Source organism: Harmonia axyridis, chromosome 3 (assembly GCF_914767665.1).
Source record: "Harmonia axyridis chromosome 3, icHarAxyr1.1, whole genome shotgun sequence".
Classification (NCBI taxonomy): domain Eukaryota; kingdom Metazoa; phylum Arthropoda; class Insecta; order Coleoptera; family Coccinellidae; genus Harmonia; species Harmonia axyridis.
Window position 1 is genome coordinate 51,556,623 of NC_059503.1, and position 26,245 is coordinate 51,582,867.

The 26,245-nt window shown below is 36.9% G+C and overlaps 2 protein-coding genes across 2 annotated transcripts; both read right to left on the minus strand.

The window, feature by feature from the left end:
• Positions 1–876: 876 nt before the first annotated feature.
• Positions 877–2,491, minus strand: LOC123675459 (MFS-type transporter clz9-like). Its single transcript, XM_045610819.1, has 2 exons — positions 2,355–2,491; positions 877–2,296 (listed from the first exon to the last, which is right to left on the minus strand). The coding sequence occupies exons 1-2, from the start codon at positions 2,489–2,491 to the stop codon at positions 877–879; spliced, it is 1,557 nt and encodes a 518-aa protein (XP_045466775.1).
• A 17,355-nt stretch (positions 2,492–19,846) lies between these two features.
• On the minus strand, positions 19,847–26,187 carry LOC123677151 (cytochrome P450 9e2-like). Its single transcript, XM_045613685.1, has 6 exons — positions 26,002–26,187; positions 23,183–23,400; positions 22,923–23,086; positions 21,643–21,974; positions 21,054–21,498; positions 19,847–20,349 (listed from the first exon to the last, which is right to left on the minus strand). Exons 2-6 carry the CDS (start codon positions 23,380–23,382, stop codon positions 19,913–19,915), a joined length of 1,578 nt encoding a protein of 525 aa, XP_045469641.1. The 5' UTR covers positions 23,383–23,400; positions 26,002–26,187; the 3' UTR covers positions 19,847–19,912.
• Between the last annotated feature and the right edge of the window lie 58 nt (positions 26,188–26,245).

Genomic DNA, 26,245 nt, shown 5'->3' on the forward strand with positions numbered 1-26,245 from the left:
ATAGGGGAAAGTGGGGCAGGTTGAAACAAAAATAATATATTAGTGAGTATAAAAAAAAGTTTTGGACTAGAGAAATCTGTACTTTACATACCATTTTCTTACCATTTGTGGCCTGATATTATGCTTACAAATATGTGACATTGACATTGAAAATGATCTTTGAAAATCTACCTTTTTCATTTCATGTTTGATATTTCAATGTGCCCCATACATAGGGTAGGTTGAAACATCTCTGAAAATACTATGGGGTAGGTTGCAACATAGTTATAATTCGAAAAATTTTTGATACATTTTATTCAAAACTTAGCAAACACTTGGCAAAATAATGAATCATTAACATTTTGTTCAACTGGTAACAAAAAATCTGGAAAAAATTTATTCAAAACTAAAAAATTGAAAAAAAAACTCGTTATACCTTTATTAGAGTTCAACGAACGTCCAAACCCGTGAAATTTATAGAAAACCTTAGAAAACTGCAGGCTCTCTTTGTACCATTTTGCTTAATTGGAGGGGAAAGAATTAGTTTTATGTCCTTAATATCGACCTGAGCAATGTCTTCTACCAAGGGAAAAACAAATGCTTCATGCATTTTGCTGCTTTTTCGACAATATGATATTTCAATATCCCCATCGACCACTTTCGTCACCTTTCCCACATAGTAAATTTTTTTTCGATCTTGAAACTCTACTAAAACATAGTCCCCTGTGTGGACTACCTCAATATCTTGAAACTCCATTTGACGTGAATCTTCCTCGAATAATGATACCTCTGAAGAAGAATCAGAAGTGTAATCAGGTTCATCGGGCTCAGATTCAACGTTCTCTTCGAAGACTTTGCGTTTTACTTTTTTAGTTTTGATTTGTTTTTTCTGTTCTTTCATTTTTTTTTTTCATTTGCTTTATTTTCGATTAGAGTTTTTTCTGGAGTATCAGTGGGAATCATGCTTCGACCCCTTTTTCTTGGTCTTGCATTTTTCTGTCTAGGCGGCGCTTTTGGATAGCCTTTTATTTGCTCAGGGGTAATGAATTTTTTAAGCGTTGGGTCTTTTTGTGTTGATGCCGCTTCATCACAAGAATTATTTATCTTTTCCTGAGGTTGCGAGGGACCTGCTTGATCAGAATTGATATCATTATTATTATTTTGATCACTCAACATAATATGGTCAGGCTGCGCTTCATCATAATTGATGTTAGGCCGATCGGTAACAGAGCAGCAAAGAAAATCTTCTTCGGAGAAAATATCTTTGTTGAAGGGATAAATCCCACACCGTTCAAATCCTTTTGTGATGTTTTCTGGCGTCATTGCCTTCTGATGCGCAAACCGGACACAACCTGCTATTTCATAAAACGAAAAAGTTTTTCCTCGATTATTTTTCATCCAATTATCTATAGCCGTTGAATAGAATTTTTTAAAAGGCGCAAAGCATGTGACGTCCAAAGGTTGAAGTCTGTTACTACAATGCGGTGGCAAAGTAATGATCGTCACCCCATTATTTTTTGCCATGTCGATAGCTTCGATCGACATATGGCTGGCGTGGTTATCCATGATTAGAACTGTAGGGTTGTCTTTAGATGATAAGCTATACTTGATAAAATGTTCCATTACCCTTGGAAATAGATCTGCACTCATCCATCCGCTAGGTGAAGCTAAACCCAATGTACCAGGAACAGCATTCATTAGCATATGATCCCGAAATTTTACACGTGGAAATACCATGGCTGGTGGAATCGAATTTCCTGATGCACTAATAATGCACGTAGTAGTTACTAAAATTCCACGTTCGGCAGATGCTGCATTGGAAACGGTCCTTGCACCTTTCTGGGCGATGACTTTTACAGATTTGCTTGGAACTGTGCTAGTGGCCGTTTCATCCAGATTGAATATTCGAGAGCCATTGAGTTGATCACCAAATCTATTTAAAACTTCTTCCAGGTTGTGGAAGAATAACTCCACATTTGGTCTAGTAAAAGATGTCATTCTTGACAACGAGCAGTTCTCTGGTTGTCTTATGCTCAAAGTTCCATTTCTCTTAAAAAATCCTCGCATCCAATCTAAACCAGCCGATTTATTTTTATGCCAGCTTTCTGGCACTCTTATTCCATTAAGCGTAGCCATTTCATAAGCCAGCTCACGGGTGTTTCTTGTAGTTTTTCCGTAACACATTTTCGCACAGGTTTTCAAATATTCAGCAAGTATGGACTCTTGATCTTTCGTAAACACAAGGCGGGTCTGAAAGTGTGGCTTGCAATTAATAATTTCCTGATTCTTTCCGAGGGCTCTCTGTTTCTTAACGTAACTGAAAATATTCAAGATTTATTAATTTTACCACATCGTAGTCAATAACAATTAATTACCGGCTTAGTGTCACATGATCCACTCTATATCGGATGGCAGCAGGTCTAATTTTCATGTCATCGGTTATTACTGCTTTTACGGCACTTTGCATATCCTCGTGACAAAATGGCTGTGTTTTCCTGATGCGATTCCTCATGATTATAGCCCTAGTTACAAAATTTAACATCAAATTCCAACCAGAACAGATATCGGGGCAGGATGAAACGTTTCAATCTGCGAATAGGTTAGCTTTTGCTTCATCTGAGTATACTAATCCAGAAGGTCCATGTAGGGCAGGCGTTCCTTTTTTGTTTTTCTTCTTAAGTGTCCTGTTCCATTTCCACAACGATTTGTAGTTGTGCCCTGCTTCCTCACAGTCTTCATTTATCTCCTCCAGAAGTGATTGCCATTTATCATTTCTGTGTTTTGCTATTCCTTTTTTCACTAGATTGGTCAATCTGTTTGCTTCCGACTTGTCTGCTGGGTTCATGGTGGTGTGTGCTTTTATAAGTGCCCTGTTTTTTCTTTTTATGAGGGCTTTTAGTTCAGCAGGTAGTTGATGGGGGTTCCGGTCATTTCTGACTTTTCTTTTGGATGCGTTTGAGGCTTCCCAGATTTCCTTAGTGATCCTTTCTACTTCCCTGTCTATTTCCTGACTTGAATTCAGAGGAGGAGGCGTTCTTGCGGTTTTTTGAAGAATTTCTCTATATGTATACCAGTTTGTGATGGATTGACTGTTGTTTACTATGTTCTCTTGCCAATCATCGAGGTTTAGAATGATGGGATTGTGGTCGGAGCTGAGAGCTGATTCTGTTTCGACACTTATCATTTCTCTGATGTTGGCAAATATGTCCAGAACGTCCGGTCTACCGGAGCCGTAATGTGAGGGATCTAGAGGGCCGATAACTTGGTAATTATGTTTATCAGCGTTCTTCTCTAGTATACGTCCTCTCGAATTGGTCAGTCTGGAGTTCCAGGCTGAGTTCTTGGCATTGAGGTCTCCACCCAAGATTATTTTCTTTTTGAGGGCGATAATTTTGTCTAGATCTGTGGCTAGTAATTCTTTACAGGGAGAATTATAGGCCGCTATGACAACAATTACCGAGTTATCGGCCATTTTGATTTCGACTGTTGTGTTCTCTAAATTATCAGTATCGAAATTATCACTCCTCTTGTGCTCAATGGAGGATTTTATGAGGATGGCAGTTCCTCCTCCTCTTCCTGTAAGTCTGTCACTTCTGTATGTTTTATAATTCAGGAGGAAAAGTTGGTCAGCTGGTTTCAGAAACGTTTCATTGAGTAGGATGACGTCAAAATCTTTCTCAATTACCTATTCTTGTAATTCCGTTATTTTATTTATGATGGAATTGGCGTTCCAAGATAGGATCCTCAGGAATGATGGTTGTCTCCTTTTTTCAACGTCCATTAGCGTTTTTATTTACGGCTGTGGTCATTTGTGCTAGGATTTTCGTTATGCTGTTCAGCTGTTCCACTAGTTGAGAGATGTTGACTGAGTCTGTTTTTGTCCCATTCACCGCTTGAATATAGGAAACATTATCTCTCTTTTTATTTCTGTCCTGTGAGAAATGTTTTTGCTCCTGGTTGGGTTTCTTGTTCGAGTTGGGGGTTTTGTTGGCTGGGAATTCTCTGCAACCGCGGTAGTTTGATGGATGTGCCTCCTTACAGTTGGCACATACTGCTGGGGTGGTTTTTGGCTTCTTACATTCGTAGGACCAGTGATCTTCACCGCACTTGACGCATTTGGGGGTCATTCTGCAGGTTGCTTGTGTGTGTCCGAAGTTTTGACACCTGAAGCATTGCCATCATCGGGAAGTTGTGTTTGATGCCATCGACTTTTCTGTATAACTGACTGACTTGGTTTACTTCAAAACCCAAGCTCGTTGGATTTTCTTTAATTGACTCTGTGGATTCATGTGATGGGATTCCACGGATTACTACTCCCAACTCCTTGTCTTCAGACCTTGTGTAGGTGTAGTAATCTTGGTCGTATTCGTCCAAACCTTTTGTAAGATTCCTGTGGTCATCTTCGGTTGCCGGGTGTATGTGGAGGGCGTCAGTTTTTTCCTGGGCGTATTTGATCTTTATGTTCCTCTGGTTGGCTAGTTGGATTATAGTTGGGAAGGAATTCTTATTCATGATCTTTATTGGTGGTATTCTTATTGTTTTTTCTTTGGGCTTGTTTTGTGGGATGGTCTCAGCTTTCTTCTTAAGAGGGGGAAATTCTATTTTGTTCTTAGGTGGGGGAATTGAACACATGTTTACGACGGCATCTTTGAATGACGAACCCTGGGGGGCGTGTCTGTTTTGGGTGTTCTGCTGCGTGGGGGTCGCTATTGTGCTACCCTCTTTTTCGGATGAACTGTAGGGGGCGGCAAAAATTTGAAGCTATCCTGGGTTCTCTTAATACGGTGTTGTGGGAGTATCCATTTATTTCGGTTCATAGTGAAATAATCATGCTGAAATGACTCGGTTTTGTCACTCTTGTACAATGAACATAGGCAGGCAAGTATGTAGATTGCTGGTAAGGTCATTATTCTATACTGAGCGAACAGCTCCCTGCAGCTTGTTCTCTGTGATACTCCAGCAATTACTCTTATCGTGTGGAGGATGGTCGTTGATATGATTAAAAATTCACAGTATCATAACATTTTTATTATAAAAATATAAAATCTGAACAAATCCATATCCAATTTTTGCATAACAAAAATAACTTCTGATAAAATTAGAAAATGAAAAAAACAAGAACAAAATAAGAAACGGACTGTGGGAACTTATCTACTATTTATTTGTATGAAAACGCAAAAAAACAATTTTTGTCTTTCGTAAGACACAAGTGCACTTTGTATTTGATACACTTGATGCGTGATTTTCCTTTGCATCCCACTAATTTGCAGCGCGTTCCGGGCCCTTCAATATGAGAGGAAAATGACCAATACCATCACGAGCTATTGCAGTTGAGGGACGCACTTCGCCAGGCCTTCTTGGAATAATTACAGGGAAGGGATTGTTGCTTGGGAGACTTCTTTTAGCGGATGAAATTTTATTTCGGCAAATTGAGCTCTGAGCTAGTTGACGGCGGAACTGGAGAAGAGTGAGCCGTTTTGCTTTTGGTATTCCGAGCAAATCGTTATCGATATCGTATTCGCGGTAAGCTTAAACCACTGTCAAATCTTATGCGTGAAATATCATACGCAAAGTCCACTTCTTCGATTTTATGAAAGTCCTGTAATAACTCATAAGTTGATCAACCCCTCCCATAGCGTGATTTGTATTTCTTCACGATTTCAGGCCTCTCAACTTCTATAATTTTTTTTCTCAGTTTGGGACCATCTCTTCACCATATCCTTTTCTCCTATACCAATAAAGTTGTTATCCATCCATTTGACCATAGTAACATCTCCGTCAGCGCTACAGACCTCTTGAGACAAACAAATGGACGTTTGTATCGGAATAGTGTAAAACACTTTTATCCTTAGTCCTGGTTGTTTCCTTTTAGGAGAAGGAAACTTTAGAGAGCGTGTTGGAGTCTCACACGCTTATTGGGACGGAGTTTAGCTTTCCTTTTCGTTTTCTATAAGCGCTAACTTGGGGCGCTTTATTTTCGAGGAGTCTTGCGGATCGTAGTTAAGGGCGTCTTCCAGGGTCTTGTTTGAGTGGAACTCTAATTTTTCTAACAGTTTCCTATTTCGGAGTCTTATTTGCTTCGATATCGTGTCCATTTTTAGGTCCCGTCTGATGTCGGCGTTTCGGATGAACCAAGAGGCATCTGTTAATTTCCTTAGAATTTTATTCTGCAATATTCCTAGTTTATTTTTGTGGCACTTTTCAACTTGACCCCATGGTGTGGAGCAAGAATGGTTGGTATTATAACAACTTTGTATAGTCTCAGTTTGTTATCCAGGCTCAGCTGACTATTTCTCGCTAATAGGGGATGAAGTTGTACATTTTTCTGACTGACTCTCTTTCTGATTGCGTCGATGTGATCTTTCCACGTGAGTTTGCGGTCGAAGATCACACCGAGGTATTTAATTTTGTTGATCCACGGGATCTTTTCCCCATTTATCTCTATTTGATTTATTGGTAGACCTGCTTTTCTGCTGAAAACAATTGCTTGCGACTTAACTAGATTAACTTTCACCTTCCATTTTTCCATCCATTTCAGGATGTCGTCTGTGGCAGTCTGAAGGTATCTTCCACTAAGGTTCATGTTCCTTGAATGGGCAAGCACAGCAGTGTCATCAGCATATGTGAAAATTTTCAAATCTTCTTTAAAGATTCTTGGGATGTCAGACGAGAAAATGTTGTATAACTTCAGCGAGAGTACTCCTCCTTGTGGTACTCCAGCTTTAATTGGGGTTTTTGCTGACTTACAAGTGCCAATCCTCACTTGGAAGGTCCAGGAAGTGAGGTAACTTTTAATGAGCTTGATTAAATTCAGATTTATGCCTGCTTGGTTCATTTTGTACATTAGACCATCGTGCCACATTTCGTCGAACGCCTTCGAGATATGTTTGTAAGATCTTCTGAAGCTTGTGAGCTGGTTAGCAATTCATTGAACTTATCCAGTTTATAAACGTCTCCGTGTGCAATGTCGGAGTGTCGTGCCAATCTGCCAATTTTAATATAATTGGGTGGTGATCTGAACTGAGGGCTGTCTTCGTGTGGATTTCTGATGAATACTCAATATTATTGAGTATGAATACATCTAGGACGTCGGGTCTCCTTCTGCCATAGTGAGTCGGTGTTTCAGGACCAACAACAGAATAGTTGTTGGCCGTGGAATGAGAGGCGAGTATCCTTCCTCTTGTCGTCGTGGTTCTCGAGTTCCATATGGCGTGTTTCGCATTCAGATCACCACCAAGCACGATCCTGTTGGTCGAGGGGAAAACTTGGTCCAGGTCCGACGGAAGGAGAGGTTTATTCGGGGAGTTGTAAGCTGCGATGATCGTGATAATCACCGCAGCGTGTTCCAGATTTTCCGTGTTACAGTTTTGTATTCTTTCGTGTTCAATATTTGTTTTAACTAGTGCAGCAACGCCGCCGTTTCTTCCGATGAGTCTGTCACTTCGGTAACAGCGGTAGTTTGGGACTGACAGTCAGCTGGTTTTAAATGCGTTTCAGATAACAGAATGACGTCGAAATTTTCTTCTTGGACAAAATCGCCTAGTTCCAGAATTTTATTTTTGATGGAATTTGCGTTCCATGCAAGCACTTTTAGAGAGTGCGGTTTTCTACTTATTGAGGCTGCCAGCAATCTTGGTTAATAGAGATGTGACCTGAGCCAACATCTCCGTCATATTTGGTTCTTTAATTTCCGTCTTTTTCGGGGCCACTTTGGAGCTATAGGACACTCCCTCTTCCACTTTATTAGAGTTGAATCTTCTTTCTTAGGTTTTGGTTTTCTTTATGTTGCCGGGGTAATTCTTGCAGCCCCGATAATTGGCTGGGTGAGGTAGGCGGCAGTTTGCGCACACGGCAGGAGTCGTTTTCGGCTTCGGGCAATCGAAGGACCAGTGTTCCTCACTGCATTTCATACATCTTGGCTTCAGATGACATGTGGATTGCGTGTGGCCGAAGCTTTGACATCTAAAACATTGTTTGAAGGTTTGCTTCGTCCTTTGAGTTTCAACTTGGATTCTGAAGAACCCTAGATGTGTCAAGTTGAAAATAGTTTTACTGGCTTCGGTGCGTGGAAGCTTCACCAACATCATCGGGAAGTAGTGTTTCTCGCCTTTCACTCTTCTGTACAGTTGGGTGGTTTCGAGAACTTCGAATCCTCTGCTCTCGAGTTTTTCCTTGATGGATTTTTCCGTTTCATGGCCAGGAATGCCATGAATCACAACGCGGAGTAATTTGTCGTCGGGTAGCGTGTAGGAAAAATACTCCTGATCATGTTCTTTCAGATCTGAGGTCAGCTTTCGGTGATCGTCTGCGGTCTCGGGGTAGATTTGCAAACCCTGATTTGTCTGCTTCGCAAATTTTATTTTAATTTGCCGTTCGTCGGCCATCTTTTCAATAGACGGAAATGAATTCGAATTCCTCACCTTGATTGGAGGAATTCTTGGGGGGGGGGCTTTGGGCAAGATGGGTTTGAGTGCCTCGGTGAGGGGCACTGATTTCCTAGGCATCGGTGGGAATTCGATTTTCCTACTTTGCCTGTGTTGTTGCGCTGGGATGGATGTAGCGCTGGGGCTTGGGCTTGGGCTCGGGCTCGGACGGTTACTTGGGTTGTCTTCTTCCATTGTCTCATCTTCGAGCATTGCGAAGCTGTTTTGGGTGGAGATGGTGGGACTTCGCCTTGTCGGGTTCTCTCTGCGGAAACGTTTATTTCCGTTTCGCCATTCTCCATTGTCTTCCTCGCTGTGGTTGTCATTCGTGTTTGTCGGTGAAGGAGGGGCATAGCTCATGTAGAGGGTGAGTTTTGCTCTCAATTCAGCATTTTCCTTGCGATTTCCATCAACTCCGACCGGAGTGATTCGATTATTTCTTTTAGATCTTCCATATTGATAATGATTCCGGAAAGATCCGGGCTGTCCAAAATTCCGGCAACTTCCTTTCAATATCACTAACTTTAAAGAGTGATTCTAATAAGAACCCGCTCTTGCGAGCGCTTCACTATTAGTTTACTCTATTGTCTAAGATCACACGTTTACAACACAGAAACACTTAAAAACATTGAAAATCACAACAGAAAACTTACCAGAGGACTGGGATCAATTCTCTAGAAACTCACTAGACTAGTTGTAGTCACTCTCAGGACTAAACTCGCTTGCCCGAATTTCTGACACCTATGGCATTGGCCCGGACGCGTAAAGGCAAAGGCCTGTACAGTTCAGAGCGCGAGGTCCGCGCGGCGCTCTCGATCACTCGTGGCTTTGTTTATGAATACGCTGCATGGCAGACGACAAATTCCAGTGTAATACAGAGCCAATAAATTATATATGTCTTTGTGTCGTGTTCATATTTATACGTGCTTAATTAGGTATTTTGCAACACTGCATTTTCATATTATTTTACATAAATTTGGCATATGATTCTGAATTAAAATTACTTTTTGTTTAATTGAGAATATTGTGGCGAAATACCCAATTGAACAGTATAGGTTTGTCTCGTGAATTTTAAAATCTATTCATTCCTACCTTCATCTTCCTGATGAATGGTAGATATTCGTACAATAAAAGTCATATATACATGGGTCATTATATATTTTAAATAACGAAATACAGAATTAAGTTCAATGTAACTTAGCATTTGGTAGGTTATGCGAAATGTTGCTTCCAAGGCTGTGCTTCCGTTTTAGTTTTTCAATTTTGGAAGGCCTGCCAGCTTGAATTCTCCCAGATTGAGGCAATGCTTTGTTTTTACGTCGCGAAATTGACGTTGGCTGCACTCGAATTTTTCTAGATTTTCTCCCGCATATTCGACTTTTAGCTTCCAAAAAGTTTAAAATTTGGGAAGGGGTTTTCAGGCTGTTCATTACTGCATTAAACTTAATGATGGATAAAGTAGCTTCTGGGCTTTGATTGTCTTCGAGCGTACTTGTTATGCGCTCAAATTCACTGCGCATTCTTTTAATTTCTTCTTTAAATCGGCTTTCACATTCTTCGGCGTTCATTTGTAAATCCATTGATGTTGCTAAGTCTACTTCAGCAGGAACAGAATTAGTTGATTGAACTGAGTTTTCAAAGTTTTCAAGATCAGTTGTGTTTGAATCCATATTTTTATAAAATTCCTCTGGTGCTGAATGCCCAACAGCTAATTTGGCTAATTGTATTCTGTCATGAACGCTTAGAACTGGAGACGTTTTAAATAATATACCAAATTTTTGTTCTATTGCGCATAGGTGCTTACAGAATTTGCCACCTGTGCCTGATGGACAATCACAAAAAGCAATTTTAGCATTCACTGTATAAAATAAATTGGAATCTTTTTCAGATGCAACATGGAAAATTGTATTGTCCCTTTGATAAATAATGTTAATATCTTTTGCTCTAAAACACATATTTCTATAATCAATTTGGGGTTTAGATCTTCTTGAATTTGCAAATTCCAACAATTTTCGCTTATAGTAGTTTTCGAACACATTGATGATAAAATCAACCAATGCACAAGAGTTAAAAACCTTGCACCTTTGCAAAACTATATCTTTAAAAATCCTAATTGAAGCTTCAGTGTAATTATTAGTATTGTTACCTCTTGTTATTATATTATTTCTGTACGAAATACACCATTCTTTTCTGCGGACCCACAATTTCTCCAGATGATCATATAATGCTTTGTTACTTTGCACTATATTATTACTCATCAAGAAATCATAATTCTCTTCTGAATCTTGTAATGTTGGAGCGTAAAGTATGTTCCTAAACATTTCCATCACTGTTCTTCTGTCCTCCTTTTTCACGTTATGGTCAGTTTGCCAGAGCCATCTCCATAAAGCTTGACAAAGATGGAATGTACATAGAAGTAATATGGAGTTCGGAAATACAGCTGATAACGCATTGCGCTCGGATGCACTGTCATCAGTCATAAACACTTTTGGATCGAACTTTCTATTTTCTACTTCGATTGCTTCAGTGGCAGACGCAAAAGCTAAAGTATAATTCGCTTCAGTTTGGGATGTGTGAAGAATGCATGCGATAGGAACAGCCCCTGTTTTGTTTGAAGTGAATAGAAATGTGACACAAGTATTTGTCTGATCGCAAGATCCGCTGGAGTCCACGAAAACCATTTCAGTGCATAAATTTTGAAGAAATGCGCGTCGCATTATTGGAGTAATAACAACTGCGATAAAAGGATTTTCTTTGATGACTAGTGTACCGCCGGATTTCTGCAACAAGGACTGTCTGTTCTTGAGAACTTCTATCATACTTTTTTCTTCTCGACTACCGTACTGAGAGAAACGCCACTTATCATACAAGTACTTTATCTGCCTCTCAGTAGGATTTTCTCTAGCATTAGCAAGAAGATATGCTGTACTTACATTCTGTATTTCCTTCGTTTCTTCAGAACCAGATTCAATTATTTTCATTTCATGATAAAATCTAGCAGCTGACGGAGTCATTCCCGAAATAAAGTATGACTCAAAAATGTCTTGTACTGTCTTGTTCACACGCAAGTATCGAAAAGCTTGTGCCACATTTATCCTATGGGAATGTTGAAAATTTATTTTTATCACTACGTTAATTCCGTCTTTTAACAGCACATCATTTTTTATTGTGTTTCTATTAATTTTTTTGAATTTAATGTCTATTTGTGCTTTGCAATTTTTGTTCCTAACTTCACACGACTGCCGTTTTCGTTCAGCTACTTTATTCAATGATGAGTGTTGACACACGTATAGCTTTCGGAATTCATAGCGAGTTGCATTAGGATAACGTCTTAACGTTATCCAGTTTGTATTGGTCGAGTATGAAAAATCTTTTACCCAATTGTCACATTTTTCATCCACTGTGCCCACTCCTGAAAGCTTACACTGCACTAAAATACTGAACTTTTCGTTGTTGTCCACAGCTGTTATATTGAGAATGTTTACATTTTGGCACAAACGCCCGAACAATCTTTTTAAGGTTGATTCATCCATGATGCACGCGATAGAATCAAGAGAAAATAGAAATTATAACCTATAACAACGTGAACGTGTAATATGCAACTAGTAACTGGTCAATATTACGATTCCAAGTGAGGCGGACGAGGAATTGCGACAGTTGCTCTGTATCGTACTGCGATTTGTCACACGCAACGCAGCATATTCATAAACAAAACCACGAGTGATACAGAGCGTCGCGCGAACCTCGCGCTCTGTACTATACAGGCTTTTGCCTTTACGCGGCCCGGACCGGGTTTTCTGCGTAGTGTTTCCACCTTAACGCAGACATCAGCGGCAGTTCTTATGTCGTAAATACGACTTTGATCTCGCGGCAAGTGGACTAGAACCAGGGGGGTTGGCTTTCTTTCTTTGTCGCTTTTCATCCTAAAGGCTCCCGTTGGGTGGAAGCCTTGTTTCTTTAAGTCCTCTTCGACGGTTGTCATCTCAACCGTTTCAGGTATTCCCCTCAATACCACTTTTAGAACTTTCTCCTCAGGAAGGAAGAAAGAGTGATACGGGAAATCTTTCTGGTCGAAGATTTTCGTAATTCTCCGATAATCGTCAGCTCCAGCGGGTTGTAGTCTAACCCCATCTTTAATATTCTGACTCCTCAGAATATTTATTCCGCACTCTTTCAGGAACCGTATTATCTGCGACCAATTTTCCTTGGTCCGCAAGATAATAGGTGGAACTCTCGGTTTTCTCTCATCCGCAGCATCCGGTTTGGGTGATACCGGCGCCTCAGTCCTTCTTTTCTTTTTTCTACTGACGAGTTGGAATTCCTCGTCATCCTCGTCGTTTGAGACTATTTCATCCGCTTTGTTTTTCCCCTGAATCTGATGGTCGACTTCCATCTCGGTTGTCGCCTCCTTATTGGTCGAAGTTGTTCCTGAGAGGGCGTGGCCTATGCTTATATTCTGACTTCTCAGAATATTTATTCCGCACTCTTTCTGCGACCAATTTTCCTTGTTCCGCAAGATAATAGGTGGAACTCTCGGTTTTCTCTCATCCGCAGCATCCGGTTTGGGTGATACCGGCGCCTCAGTCCTTCTCTTCTTTTTTCTACTGACGAGTTGGAATTCCTCGTCATCCTCGTCGTTTGAGACTATTTCATCCGCTTTGTTTTTCCCCTGAATCTGATGGTCGACTTCCATCTCGGTTGTCGCCTCCTCATTGGTCCAAGTTGTTCCTGAGGGGGCGTAGCCTATGTTTGAACATTGCGTGAGCAATGTTTCAAGTTCCGTATTTCTGCGGCTGAGGGCAGCTTCTGTCTCCCTCAACTCCCGTATTTCAGCCATAAATCCCAGAATATCCTCATTTGTGATTGGTCTGGTCACCTTATTCTCCATTTTTTATTATTTTTTTTATCACTAATGACTAAAGTACTGAAAAGTACTCAAAAACTTCTTGAGCCGTAACGGAACACAACATTCACTTAACGACTCAATTACCACGTGTTCACTCTCTCACTCTTTGCTACCACGTGTTTCACCACGTGTTCACTCACTCACTCTTTGCGCACCTCGCTGCGCAACCTTCACTTCACAACGTCTACCACTCGACTTCATATTAATTCCTCACTCCACTCACTCCACTAAAACAAGAAATTATACGCATCAAAGTATCAGGTAAGTAAGGTTACTTTAACTGATGCTACGAATGGCACGAAATCCTGGAGGAAAAACTACTCTTATCAATTAATCTTCAAATTAATTTGAATGAGATATGATTACTTCAAACTTAATGAGCGAATCTTGCGGTGGGTGTATTTTCTTCCCATCTTCTTCAGAAAACTAACTGAATTTCCTATTTGGCTGATCCCTAAAGAACCACGTTCCGCCAGCTGTATATAGCACTAATCCGGCATCTTGAAGAAAATTCATTCCTAGTAGTGTCCTGTTGTCGGGTGATGTGGTAGAACAATAAAGGATGTTGGAATCTTTTTCACTTCTAATCGAATAGATAGAATAGATCTATTCAATCAATTAAATCTTTTACAATCTTATAAAGTAATATAATTGCTTTTATATTGACCATATACTCTAAGGACACAGCTCCAAATCTACTAAGCAGCTTAATATTATTAAAACCTACATGTGAATAAACGCTAACTTCTCTCCAAAAAAGATACTTGTAGAGCTTTTTTGTGCAGATTCAATTCGTTTTCTATGACAATTATAAATGGGTCTCCAAATAATGCTACAATATTCTAACTTGCTACGAATAAAACTATTAAATAATAATATTAACGTATACAAATTTACAATTTACGAATCTCCTACCATTACGAATGATGAATCCATATGTTTTACTGACAGAGAAAATTAGTTGATTCAAGTGTGGCACAAAAGAACATTGGCTGTCACACAATCCCAAATCCCTATACTCAGTTACACGGGATCAAATAAAAAATCATATTATGTTTCTTAGTTATTTTTACATAGCACTTAGAAACATTTAACGACAGCCCATTCGTTTCACACCATCTTAAGAGAGCATCAAGCACCCCCTGTAATCGAACACAATCAGCAATAAAGAATATCCTACAGAAGAGCTTCAAATCATCAGCGAACATCAAAATAGAAATGTCTATATCATCGAGTATATCATTTATGAACAGGATAAAGAGCAAAGGTAAGAGCCCTGAGGAACGCCAAATGTAGCATAGAATTCAAATGAGCGAGATTGCTCGACCTCAATAAAATATACTCTCTCGCCTAAGTAAGACTCCATCAATGAGGCCAACCTTTCCCCAAATCCATACATAAATTTCAACTTTTTCAACAAAATTCTGTGGTCTACCTTATCAAATGCCTTTTGAAAATCCGTATAGATTACGTCCTCTTGTTCAGATTTATCCAATGAATCCAACACTTGTTCAAAAAAACATGCAAGATTAGTACAGGCGAATTTTTTTGGCATGAAACCATGTTGATTAGGTTTGATACGGTGCAATTGATGAAAAAATTGAATCATGCAATATAACCTCAAATAACTTCGAAAAATTTGACAACATAGCAATTGGTCGGTAGTTTTTTATGTTTGTTCTTTCTCCCTTCTTAAAAATAGGTGCAATTTTTGACTTCTTCCACATAGAAGGATAATATCCCTCAATAGCACATATATTAAAAATATGAGCTGAAGGTGCAGCAAACACACCGATGCAGTCCTTGACTAAAAAGCTAGGAACTCCATCAGGTCCAGCCGTATACTTGTTCGACAGCCTTTTAGACGCCTTAATGACATCCTCATCTGTAATATTCACCAGCTTAAGTAAAGTGCTATCAAAAACCTGATCAATGAACAATGTTTCGACGGGTTTCTCAAACACATCAGAGAAGTGAGCAACAAAGCCATCCACAATATCATCCTGTCTTGTGAAAGTCTCAACACCACTAGCCATGACACCAGGTAAACAATTGAAATGGTAAATAAAAAATATTATAAAATATACTTATTCTCCTTATTGCTTATTACTCTAGCTGGTTGCCATTCGTTTCCTCCCCTGACAACTACCTTTTCTCCGCTGATTAACTCTGATTTCTCTTCACCACTCCTGTAGTATTGCTTAAAATTATTTCTTTTCTCTTCCAATCGATCAAAATGGTCTCTATAATATTTTCTTATTTTCTCAACACTGGATAATTTAGTTTTAACCTGCCTATTAAATATTAACTGAGCTGGTGATCTTTTTAAACCTGTTATTGGCGTATTGCGGTATTCTAGCAATTCTGCTTTTCTGCAATTTCGACATTACTTTATGTTATGCCAATGCACGTAATTTTTTGGTTTACCTCAATACATTCGAACAAAATAATATTATATTTCCTCAATATATCAATTAATTGAGCATGCAAACTGCAATTGCACTTACCTGTGCAATGTAATACCCATGACGTAGATTCGGGTTAATTAATTATTAACCCTACAATTAAGATTTGAAACTTTCTCGAACTCATCTTTTCTAAATTCGTTTTTAAGAGGTTCTGAAGTTATATGATCTTTTTCATCTAACTGAGAAATTAAATTATTACACTGAAAATTTGTAACATTCTCTGCATTTCTCTGCAAAATATTCAATTCATCATCTTGAATTAATTTGAATTCTCTAATTGCATCTGAGCCTATCAACAGATCATGGAAAAAGTTAACATTTTTTATTATGTGGGCATTTATCACTTTTTCAATATTATGAATTTTTAGAAGTGGCTCAATCATACAATACCCAATAGTAACACCACTGATTGTTTGAAAACTGTGTCTGTTGTGAAAAATATTTTCTTTAAAATCTTCTATGATTTTAGAATTTATGAAAGTGGCATTTGAAACACTATCATAAATTCCAGATACTCTTTTGTTATTGATCTCGACATTTAAACGAATCAGTGGTGTCCTTCTATGTTTTTTGTACTACTGTCATTTGTGTCATTAATTTTTTCCTGTTTATTTTTATTCCAGCAAGTTTCTACTAGGTGGAAACGCCCTGAAAAACCTAATTGTTCGCATATAATACAAGGCTTCTTTTTTCTTAAAACTAACTGTCCTTTCCTTAAATTTAACATCATTCTCTCTTATCCTATTATTATAAGTTCCTAAAATATTCATTAGTTTAACAGTTGAATTAACTTCAGAAATGTTTACCATTTGGTATATGTAAGTTGATAAACATAAACTATTAGATTAATTCTAGTGGTTTCTGTCATATCAGGATCAGGCTCTAACAAAAGTCTTATGTATTGAAATTTAAACGCATAAAATGCCTGGTTCCAATTTTTGCTGCCAAATGTTTCCAAAAAGTTTTGTGACCACTGATTCCAAGTTCCTCTAATCGTCAGCTTGTTAAGTGTAGCCTTGTACCATTCCAGTGCGTTTTCTTCCAGGAATAATTTCAGGACCTGGATTGCATTCACGTCTAAAAATACATTCAAACGACTACATTCCCTCTCAAAAAAATTCCTCCACTCTTCTGCATTTTTTTTTCCATTAAATCTATCCAATACGAAATGCTTAACAGATGAAGATAATTATGTCAAAATTTTTTGATTCAGCTATCTCCTTCGATTCTGTTGGACTTATTACTGCTAGAAGATAGTCTTGAAACACAAAATTTTGTTCCTCATCCAAATATAGCACGCTAATATCTTCTGGCAAAGTGACCATCATTTCTCGAAAATCTCCATTGTTATCTAATACTTTCACTACTCTTGTAATACTTAAAATGCTAAATAATTCATTATGATTTTCGGCATTTTGGTGTTCCTTGGAAAACACATACACTTTATTTTCTTCGAGATTTTTTATTGTTTTCACACTAATTTTGGGTACTCCCCTCTTGACTGAGTCGCATACTACCAAAATATTCACTCGTACCATCTTGATTCCAAGCGATTTGACAAAAATTGATTTATAAGATTGTTCAGGTGATATAGTAAACAATTGATTCATGCTAAAAAGAAAACTTGATTTTATTCACCGAATCAAACTTACTCAAAGGAAAATCAATTTAATGACTGTATTCCCTTTTAAAATCTTTGTGTAACTTCTCTATTTTTTGGGTAACGTGGGGCAATTCTTGAAATGATAGCCCTTAGGAAGTAATCACTCCTGCCCATGACGTAGATTCCAATGTGGTCGATGAATATCGAGCACAATGGTTGCAAAAGGTAGATGTTCGTGGTGGTTTTGTTCATTGGTATAAATAGTTTGTTTGAGCACTTTTTGACATTTCAAAATTGAATTGATCAAGATATTGTAAATTAAATAACAATCATTCAAGTTATATAATGTAACAACGAATAGTTTTTTTGTAATGTTCGATGAAAAATCGCAAATTATTCAAAAATTACAACAAGGAATGGAAGCAACGTCAAGATGCATGGGTCAAATCCTAGTTAACGGAATAACCTTATAGATGTTAGTGTCCAAAATTGAAATGAAATCGTGGAGTCCGAGGATATACATCAATGTTAGATATCAACTGAAAAATGATAATAACTTTGTCAATAAACTAGTCAGAGACCAACTCAATTAAGAATATATCAACGAAGAGGAGCATTATCAGCTTTAGAGCTTTTAAGCTGAAGAAAAGGAGGAAAGGGAAGATATTTTGAATAAAGAAGATAATAGAATGGATGAAGAAGATGATGGAATCAGAATGAAACTAACTCAGAGAACCCTGAATTTTGAAACCAAGCTGCAAATGGTATAAATATGTCAGTTGAGTAGCGATACAGTAGACTTCAGACCATGAGTTTTGCACGACGAGTCCAAAATGCTTCAATTTGGGAGATACAATTCCCATGGACATGAATGGACTAATGGTATTCAATGCCTTATTTATTATGGTTCAATAGCCTTAGAGTTATACCGATTCTTCTTGTTTGAGATTAAATGTGCGAAAAAATAATGTTAGCCAGTCGATGGAGTATCAGCCCTATGCGAGAAATAAATCGTCACCAAGGAGATCCAAAAAATCACCAGAATTATGATGGACGTCGAAGTAATAGTAGGAATCCATCACTTAATGCTAAAAGGTTATTTCCGTAACGAAGGTTAGATCCAAGAAGGAACAAACTATCATTCCGCCAGACAACCCAAAGAACTGCCATGCCGAAACCAGGAAGTGACGCGAAAGTGAATTTGAAATTCCGAAAAGTGAACATACTCTATGTTGGAGTTCGTGAAGAAGAATAGCTGTCCTGAATTGATTTTAACAAATTTGTTTTTTTTTTTGTTTTATTAATTCATTATTATTCAAAATTTTGGAATATTTGTGATTTTACTCACAGAAAACCATTTCACTTGGTTTTCTCTATTTTTTGTATATTCATGTCATTAGTCCCTCATATAAATCGATAGTTTAATTTGAGGGACTACTTTTTGTTTAATTCATGTATCTCTAAACTTTGATGATGAATGTTATTTTGATTTGATAAATATCAAATCAGTCCACTTGATGAAGGCAATTTAATATTAATATCGAAATTATCCGTTTACTCAATATTCTCACTTTTGGATAATTTATTCTTCTTTTGATTGGTTTCAATATTTTGCTAGTTGGAATTGTATTTCTAAACAAAATACTGAATAGTGAAGGATTTGGCAAAATATTCTATAATTTCGGTATTTATATTAGGTTTTTTCTTTCTTTGGAGTTAATAATATGATCTTATCGAAGAACATACCACCACACAATTATGTTTTAATATCGAATAAATAGAAGGGAGACACCTGCCTTAGTTATTTTTCTGAAAATTCTTGATAATAGGATATAACCTTCCGAGGTTGTAATTTTGAATATGTTTAAAGGAGATAATGGACTGTTGATTGAAAATATTTTTTTTTGTTTTAGGTTCAATATTGAAATTTGTTAGTGTTAATATATTTATGATGTTAATGACTTTGTAACTGTTTAGATTTAAAAATTGTTACTGTCAGGCACAAACCATTGGTTTAATTGACGTATTTCTCGAAAATTACTGTACTAAATTTGGTAAAAAAAAATTTATTGAATTGAAAAAACAAATTGAATCGAATTTACTGGAGAGGAGGGACTTCTGGCTAGCATAGGCGATTGTGAGGGAAAAGTCATAACTTTTCTCTGGAATGGGTGGAAATTAACTAATTAGTCCCGATATCTCTTCATTTCAAAGTTGTATCTACTAGATATTCAATTTTTTTGTTCGATTCAGTTGTAAACATCAGAAAATCTTAGCTTCTTGGCCAAATAACTGAAATTTGTGTACGATTTTTTTTATTTTATTATACGTAAATGGAAGTACAACTTACTCTGATTTAATAAGATTCAACCTATCCCATACGAAAGAAAATGACAATTAAGTTTTGGCGTTTCCTTAGAAATTATTCATGTTATCTTCTGAAGGAAAGAAAGAGAAATAAAATGCCTTTTATATTAAGATATATATTTTTCATTCACTGATATAATTCTGGATAAGGAATACATTTTTTTTGTTAGCATCTCCTTTTTTTAAGTCCAAACCAAAAACCTGTAGAAGAATTCAAACTGAAAGATTTCCTGTCTAAAACGAGAGGAATACAGCTTTTCTTCGTAGGAACTATTTCGAATTGATTCAACAGTTCAAAAAAGATAACTTTAACTTCGGAGATGGCAAATCTAGAACCTATACAATTTCTAGGCCCCGTACCGAAAGGAATATAAGTATATGGATCGATTTTGTGTTTATTTTCCGTGGAAAAACGTTCAGGGTCGAAATTATCAGGGTTTTCCCAGTATTTTTCATCCCTATGCAAGGCATATATTGGAATACTAATTATTTCACCACCATTTAATTGCAGAGATGTTTCCTCGTCAAGTTCTGCTTTAATCATATATGGTTTATTGCACTTTCTGTCGGTTGAAATCATAACAGGCCATTTCCTCAATGTTTCTGAAAAAATATAATTGATAGAGCTATACATATTATAATTTGCCTTGTCACAGAACTAAATTAACTAACAGGAAAACGAATTATGTAGGTACAGTTCTTCATTATATGCCACCGAAAATATCAACATTCAAACTTATGATTCTATTCCGAGAGTTCCTCTTTCCTGTTTAGCGCATTGGAAATAAATTAGAGTACCAGAAAAATGTTCAATTTTTCTAATTTCAATTACCCCAAAAATGAGTTAAATGTTGCGACTAAATCGCAACATGACAATTAGTACGACGTTCTATCAACATTTATATCTCGTTTAATGAAAATGATAACCGAAAATTCAATAATTAATTGTAATTAGATTATGACATTGAATTCTGCAATTTCTAACAATCATAACTTTTGTTCGATGTTCAATCCAAGTGAAACCATGGCAATTGGCATCGTTCAATAAACGAATACATCAAAATTACACTTTACGTAAAATTTGATTAATCTCAAAAAATAAAACTGAAGAAATTTCAACATCACCAAAAGTAAGTGCCGAAAATAAAGTACCTATAACTTTCGATATGATCATGAGTATAAAGTTTTGCGACTGCTACAACCCTCAGGTACAACCAAAAAAAAAGTGTACGCGGTATGCCACACAGTGTGCGTTGGCAGAGTAGGTATTCAAGGTAGGTATTGAAACAGCAAAATCGAAACCTCACCTGATAAAATCATATCCAAATAAGGTAATTTTGTCAAGCTATCATAGCTGAACTTTTCATTAGATGCTCTAAATTCATCTAGTTCTTCGATCAACCTTGTTTGTATGTTTGGATTTACGGCAAGTTCATAGGCAACGAAACACATAACTGCAGCAACTGTTTCGAAGCCAGCGAAAAAAAATATTAATGCTTGGGAAGTTATGTCATCAAGAGAAAGATCAAGTTTTCCTCTTTTGGATACTGTAAAGTCTTCGACTGCGGAAGAATCGGTTCGTTCCATGTTCTTCCCATCAGCTTCTTTTTGAATGTCTTTTTTAGCTTGCATGAGTAGTTGAAGCAGGTCAGGTCTATCAATTTTGTTGTCTGTTCGATATTTCAGGGTATCCCTCACCACTCCACGGAAAAAGGAGGCGACTTCCTCATCGAAAAAAGTTGCTTTGACAAGCTGCAATGAGAGCAATAAAAATCAAGGCCGTGAGCAGGAGAAAGAGTAGGTGGTTGTCAAGTCGCAAAAATTTATGGAAGGTATATCAAGCTTGATCATTATGAAATTAAGGTCAAATATTGATCCTAATAATATTCTACTCACCTTGGATAGTTTAGGAAAAATAAATACTATTAGAAATTTCAAGTTCCTTATAACACCTGACAAGTTGGTGACCCTCCTTCCATTCATATAAAATTCATTTTCCCTTTCTTTCAGTGAATCACATTGTATACCAAAAGCTGTGGAAGCGATTATGTCATTAGTGTATCTTGTGAAGACATCTTTCAATTCTAACTCGATCAATTCTTCTGGTTTTTCTTTGAGATATTTCACAAAATTTTTCGAGCAAACGTGCATAAGAACGAAAATTTGTCTCATTTTGCTCCCGGTAAATGAAGGACTTAGAGTAGAACGCATATCTTTCCATTTTTGACCTGTAACAATTCAGTTATATCAAACTAATGAGAAATGCTGATCATACAACAGGAGTCATTTAATTCATGTAGGTAAAACAGCTTACTAACTAAATCTTCATAATAATTTGAGTTTTCCTGTGGATTACTAGAGAATGATTTAAAATTTTTTTTCTCGAAATCGGTACCAGTGGTCCAAAGAAAAGTTCTGAAGGAAAGAAGCGGCAAAATAAAATCAGACTTTGTCACCGTGTACCTTGAAAACGAAGCGTTTGTGGGTCCATCTTTATAGGACTTTTTTCTCTTGAAATGATCTGAGAAATTTGCAATTTTCTTTTGTACCTCCAGACCTCCAATTTGGGAGCACCCTGTATACAGATGTTTTGCAATAAATAGTTCAAAAATCAATAGGGTTTCAATAACATTCAATTTTAATAGTCCATCGTTTTCAATATAGAGGGTGATAAAGATATGTGCCTCAATCTTAATCCCATTGTAAATCAATCTGAAACTCGGGAAACAATTCAAAAGCTTGCAGTTAGGTTAAGTATCCGTAAAAAATCACAGGAAGCTTAATCGCTGAACAGATGACGGCTTCTCTGATGACTAAACATGTGATACCTTTTCAAAATTTCAACAGCTTGACTTTGTCAAGTGAAGATTTACAAAATCTGATATATTTTTATTGTTTGAACTACTGGACACAGGCTCATGATCAGAACATCCAGACGGTTATGATATATCTTCTGAATGATATCGTTTCCTCCTTTATAGTATACCTTCCATTTTACAATAAAATGAATATTCCTCTTAAAATACATTTTTTATGTCAAAATGGAAAAACGTGTAGACTCTTATTGGAAAACCCTTAAGAATGTAGACTTTCAACTTTCTCAGAAAGAAATGAAATTTATATATGGATAATATAAAAATAAATATTCATGTAAAATTTCCATGTTTTGTACTCACCACTCAAGGCCACCAGATTCTTGCCCCACAATGGATCCACATCCTCTGCAACAAATGGTCTACGATCCAAGAAGTATTCGAAGTCTTTCACGCAAATCTGTTTTATTAGTTTTGGATCTTTTATCATCAGTATAGGTTGAAGGAACTGATAGAATCCGACATATCTAAAATAGTGAAATAAACTTAACATGATATAATCCATGCAACCTGAACTGCTGATTCCATCATCGTGTATTCTCAAAACTTATGATGTTACTCACCTGACATCATCGAAACTATCATATATCCCCTTGATCATATCGCAAACTGCGGTTGTTTGGAACACAGACCCCAAAATGTCGCTAAGAATTGATCTTGGAATTTTTTGCTTTACTCCTTTTTCTGACCAAAAATTGAATGTACTTCTTTCATAATAGTACCACAATATCAACAAGATCAATATAGAAAACAGCCAGAACATTATTTCTTCCTTATGTAACTGAAAAAAGAAAAATTGGATCTTCACTCAATTTCGAAGCCAGATGTTTCTACTGCTTCGGAACCTTTTTCGAGTATCGTAATTGCATATTACGCAATCCCAGCATCCGTCGGCAACGTCGTCGGCTTTATGCCCGCCATTCACGAGGCATTTTCTCGAGCATTTGGAAGCTTGAACATCTAAATGCCTAGCTTCCAAATGTCAGCCGGGCACCTACATGCCTGGCTTCCAAATGACAGCCAGTGTAGACTGGATCGCTGGACCGAGGCATCCACCCTCAAGAGGTTGTAAAAATACGGACCCTTTTACGGTTTATGAGTTTATTATCGCTTTCAAGATGAGTACATTTCTCGCACTAAGAGTATGAGCACGTCTATGTCCGAGGTTTATTATTTTCCTTTATCTATCCGCTTTGTAACTTGAATTGGCATAGATATTCCAAATGAAAGTTTCCATCTTGTGATATGCTAATTTTGACTGCATATCTATAAGCTGAACTATATTTTTGTGAACCACTGGTAGTTAAGAAAAATGTAATAAGAAACTCTGATCCAGTACTTTACTTTTTGGGTTTGTTGTAGTTTTGTCGTATCTGCTATCAATTTCGAGAAACAATTTAAAATAGCTCGGTATTAATCCTCAGGAAAATCCAAATTATTATAAACATCCACTTAGTAAGCTGTGATGAATGAAGTTATTATACCTATTTACCCATTATGTAGCAAAGATTAATAATGATTCAATAAACTGACATAAGCATCACTAAAGAGTATACGACTATAAAAGAAACATCCTTTATTTCAAAAACAAAGCGTTTGCGGGCTCATGTTTAAGGGACTTTTATTCTTAAAATTATCATTTTCTTTCGTAACTCCATTTTAGGAAATCCCAGTATAAGGTGAGAACAATCGAATTGGTAATAAAAAAAATTATTTCGAGTAAGTTGGTTCGAATTTATCGAAACCCATTTTCTCACATTACAGATATGAGTACACGTTGTTGCAAAACATTTTTTGTTCGATTAGACTTTCAAATCGGTAAAAATACTTATTGACTAGAAACACTACCTTCAAATGAGACATTTCATGGAAGAAAAATCTATTGATAAAAAGAAACAAATTTTGGACATATGCCAGACAAAGTCTGAAAGGAAATATCCAATCTAGTCCGGGAGCCAGGTGCAAATTTGGTTGATTATTTCTTCTCGAGAGATACTTGGTGAGATGCATCAGATAATAGTAATAAAAAGCCTCTTGAACGTCAGCTACGACTCGGCTGGGGGGGAGAGCGGCGGCAGCCCCCCAAACACGAAGAAAAAAATACATTCAGTAATTTCCTGCCAACTGAATATTTGTCAAATTGTAGCTAACCCAATATCTAGACGAAAAACAACAATCAGCTGGCTATAGCATAGTGTATTATACGTCAGATGGTGCCTCAAACATGAAAGAAAAAATTTATATTTTCAATGACAACTCTGACATAGACTCTGAAATCTGATATAATGGATCAGAGAGTGGAAGTGAATAAATAACATTGTTATTTTCATTGTTATTTTCAATCATTTTTTATAATAAATATTGTTTATCGAGAACCAGTTGAATTAAACGAAGCTAATCGATCAATTATTTAATTAAATATATCTCAAATTATTTAATTATATTCGTTATTATTCGTTTCAAGAATCTTGAAGCGAAATATTTATTTGATCCAAACACTGATATTTGAAATATTGGACTGTAATGCCGAATACTTAAAGATATGTCATTTCAGCTGATTATACTGCTGTGATAAATAAAAATATCAGCTAGCAGTAAGTCGAGGGAAACCTGGTCAGCTGATGCATTTAAATGGGCAATAGATGCATCCGCTTAACTTCTACGTAATAACTTTCAAAGTATCAGCTGACGGTTTATCCATAGTTGCATATAAGCTATCATCCGGTAAAATTTTGTTTGAGAGGAAATCATTGAAAATATTTTTTTTTTCATGTTTGAGACACCAGCTGACGTATAATACACTATGCTATAGCCAGCTGATTGTATTTTTCGTCTAGATATTGGGTTAGCTACAATTTGGCAAATTTTCAGTTGGGAGGAAATTACTGAATGTATTTTTTTCGTGTTTGGGGGGGCTGCCGCCGCTCTCCCCCCCAACCGAGTCGTAGCTGACGTTCACGAGGCTTTTTATTACTATTATCTGATGCATTCTACTAATTACCGTTTGAGAGGAACTTGGTCATGTATATCTGCTACTGGCTCCCGGACTAATCCCTCTAGGCTCTAATTGGATTATTATTTTCAATAATATCACCAGTCACCAACCGCTTCAAAAATGGGTCGATTTTGTTGCAATTCAGCTGTGATATTGGAAAAATAATGGATTTTTTTCACTCGCCTAAGATTTTTTTTCTATATTCATTTTGAATAATATTTATACTCGTATAGGATATAAAAACACAATTTTATTTTTAAAAGAACCCGGTGTTCGAAAAAGGTTGCCAACCCCTGCCACATATAATCAATCCAAAAAGCTCAATCGTGCAAAAAATATTGTTCATTCATAAATCAACCCTACACTCTGGAACTATCTCAAACTTACGTATAAAAAAAGGAAGAAAATCGAATATAAGGATATTAGTAGTGGACTTCGGATGCACCTATGTAATTTAAATCACTTTAGCATAATAGCAACGCTTTCCAGACTAGGGTTAGAAGGTTTTCTATTTATAACAACACTTAGTTCGTACTTTCAAGGGAATTTCATCTACATTATTGCAGTCCATAATTGTATGATGCATATAAGAGTTTTCATAAACAACACTTTTGACTAGTGCAAATGATAA

What these genes read in the sequence shown, in the direction of transcription:
- LOC123677151 (XM_045613685.1), bottom strand. Translation starts at nt 23,382, where the DNA reads ATGTTCTGGCTGTTTTCTATATTGATCTTGTTGATATTGTGGTACTAT. An exon ending in GAATCTGGTGGCCTTGAGTG is followed by an intron (nt 21,975 to 22,922) that starts GTGAGTACAAAA and finishes GAATTGTTACAG; the next exon opens with GTCAAAAATGGAAAGATATG. An exon ending in TTTTTCCTAAACTATCCAAG is followed by an intron (nt 21,499 to 21,642) that starts GTGAGTAGAATA and finishes CTCTCATTGCAG; the next exon opens with CTTGTCAAAGCAACTTTTTT.
- LOC123675459 (XM_045610819.1), bottom strand. Translation starts at nt 2,491, where the DNA reads ATGAGGAATCGCATCAGGAAAACACAGCCATTTTGTCACGAGGATATG. An exon ending in GATCATGTGACACTAAGCCG is followed by an intron (nt 2,297 to 2,354) that starts GTAATTAATTGT and finishes GAATATTTTCAG; the next exon opens with TTACGTTAAGAAACAGAGAG.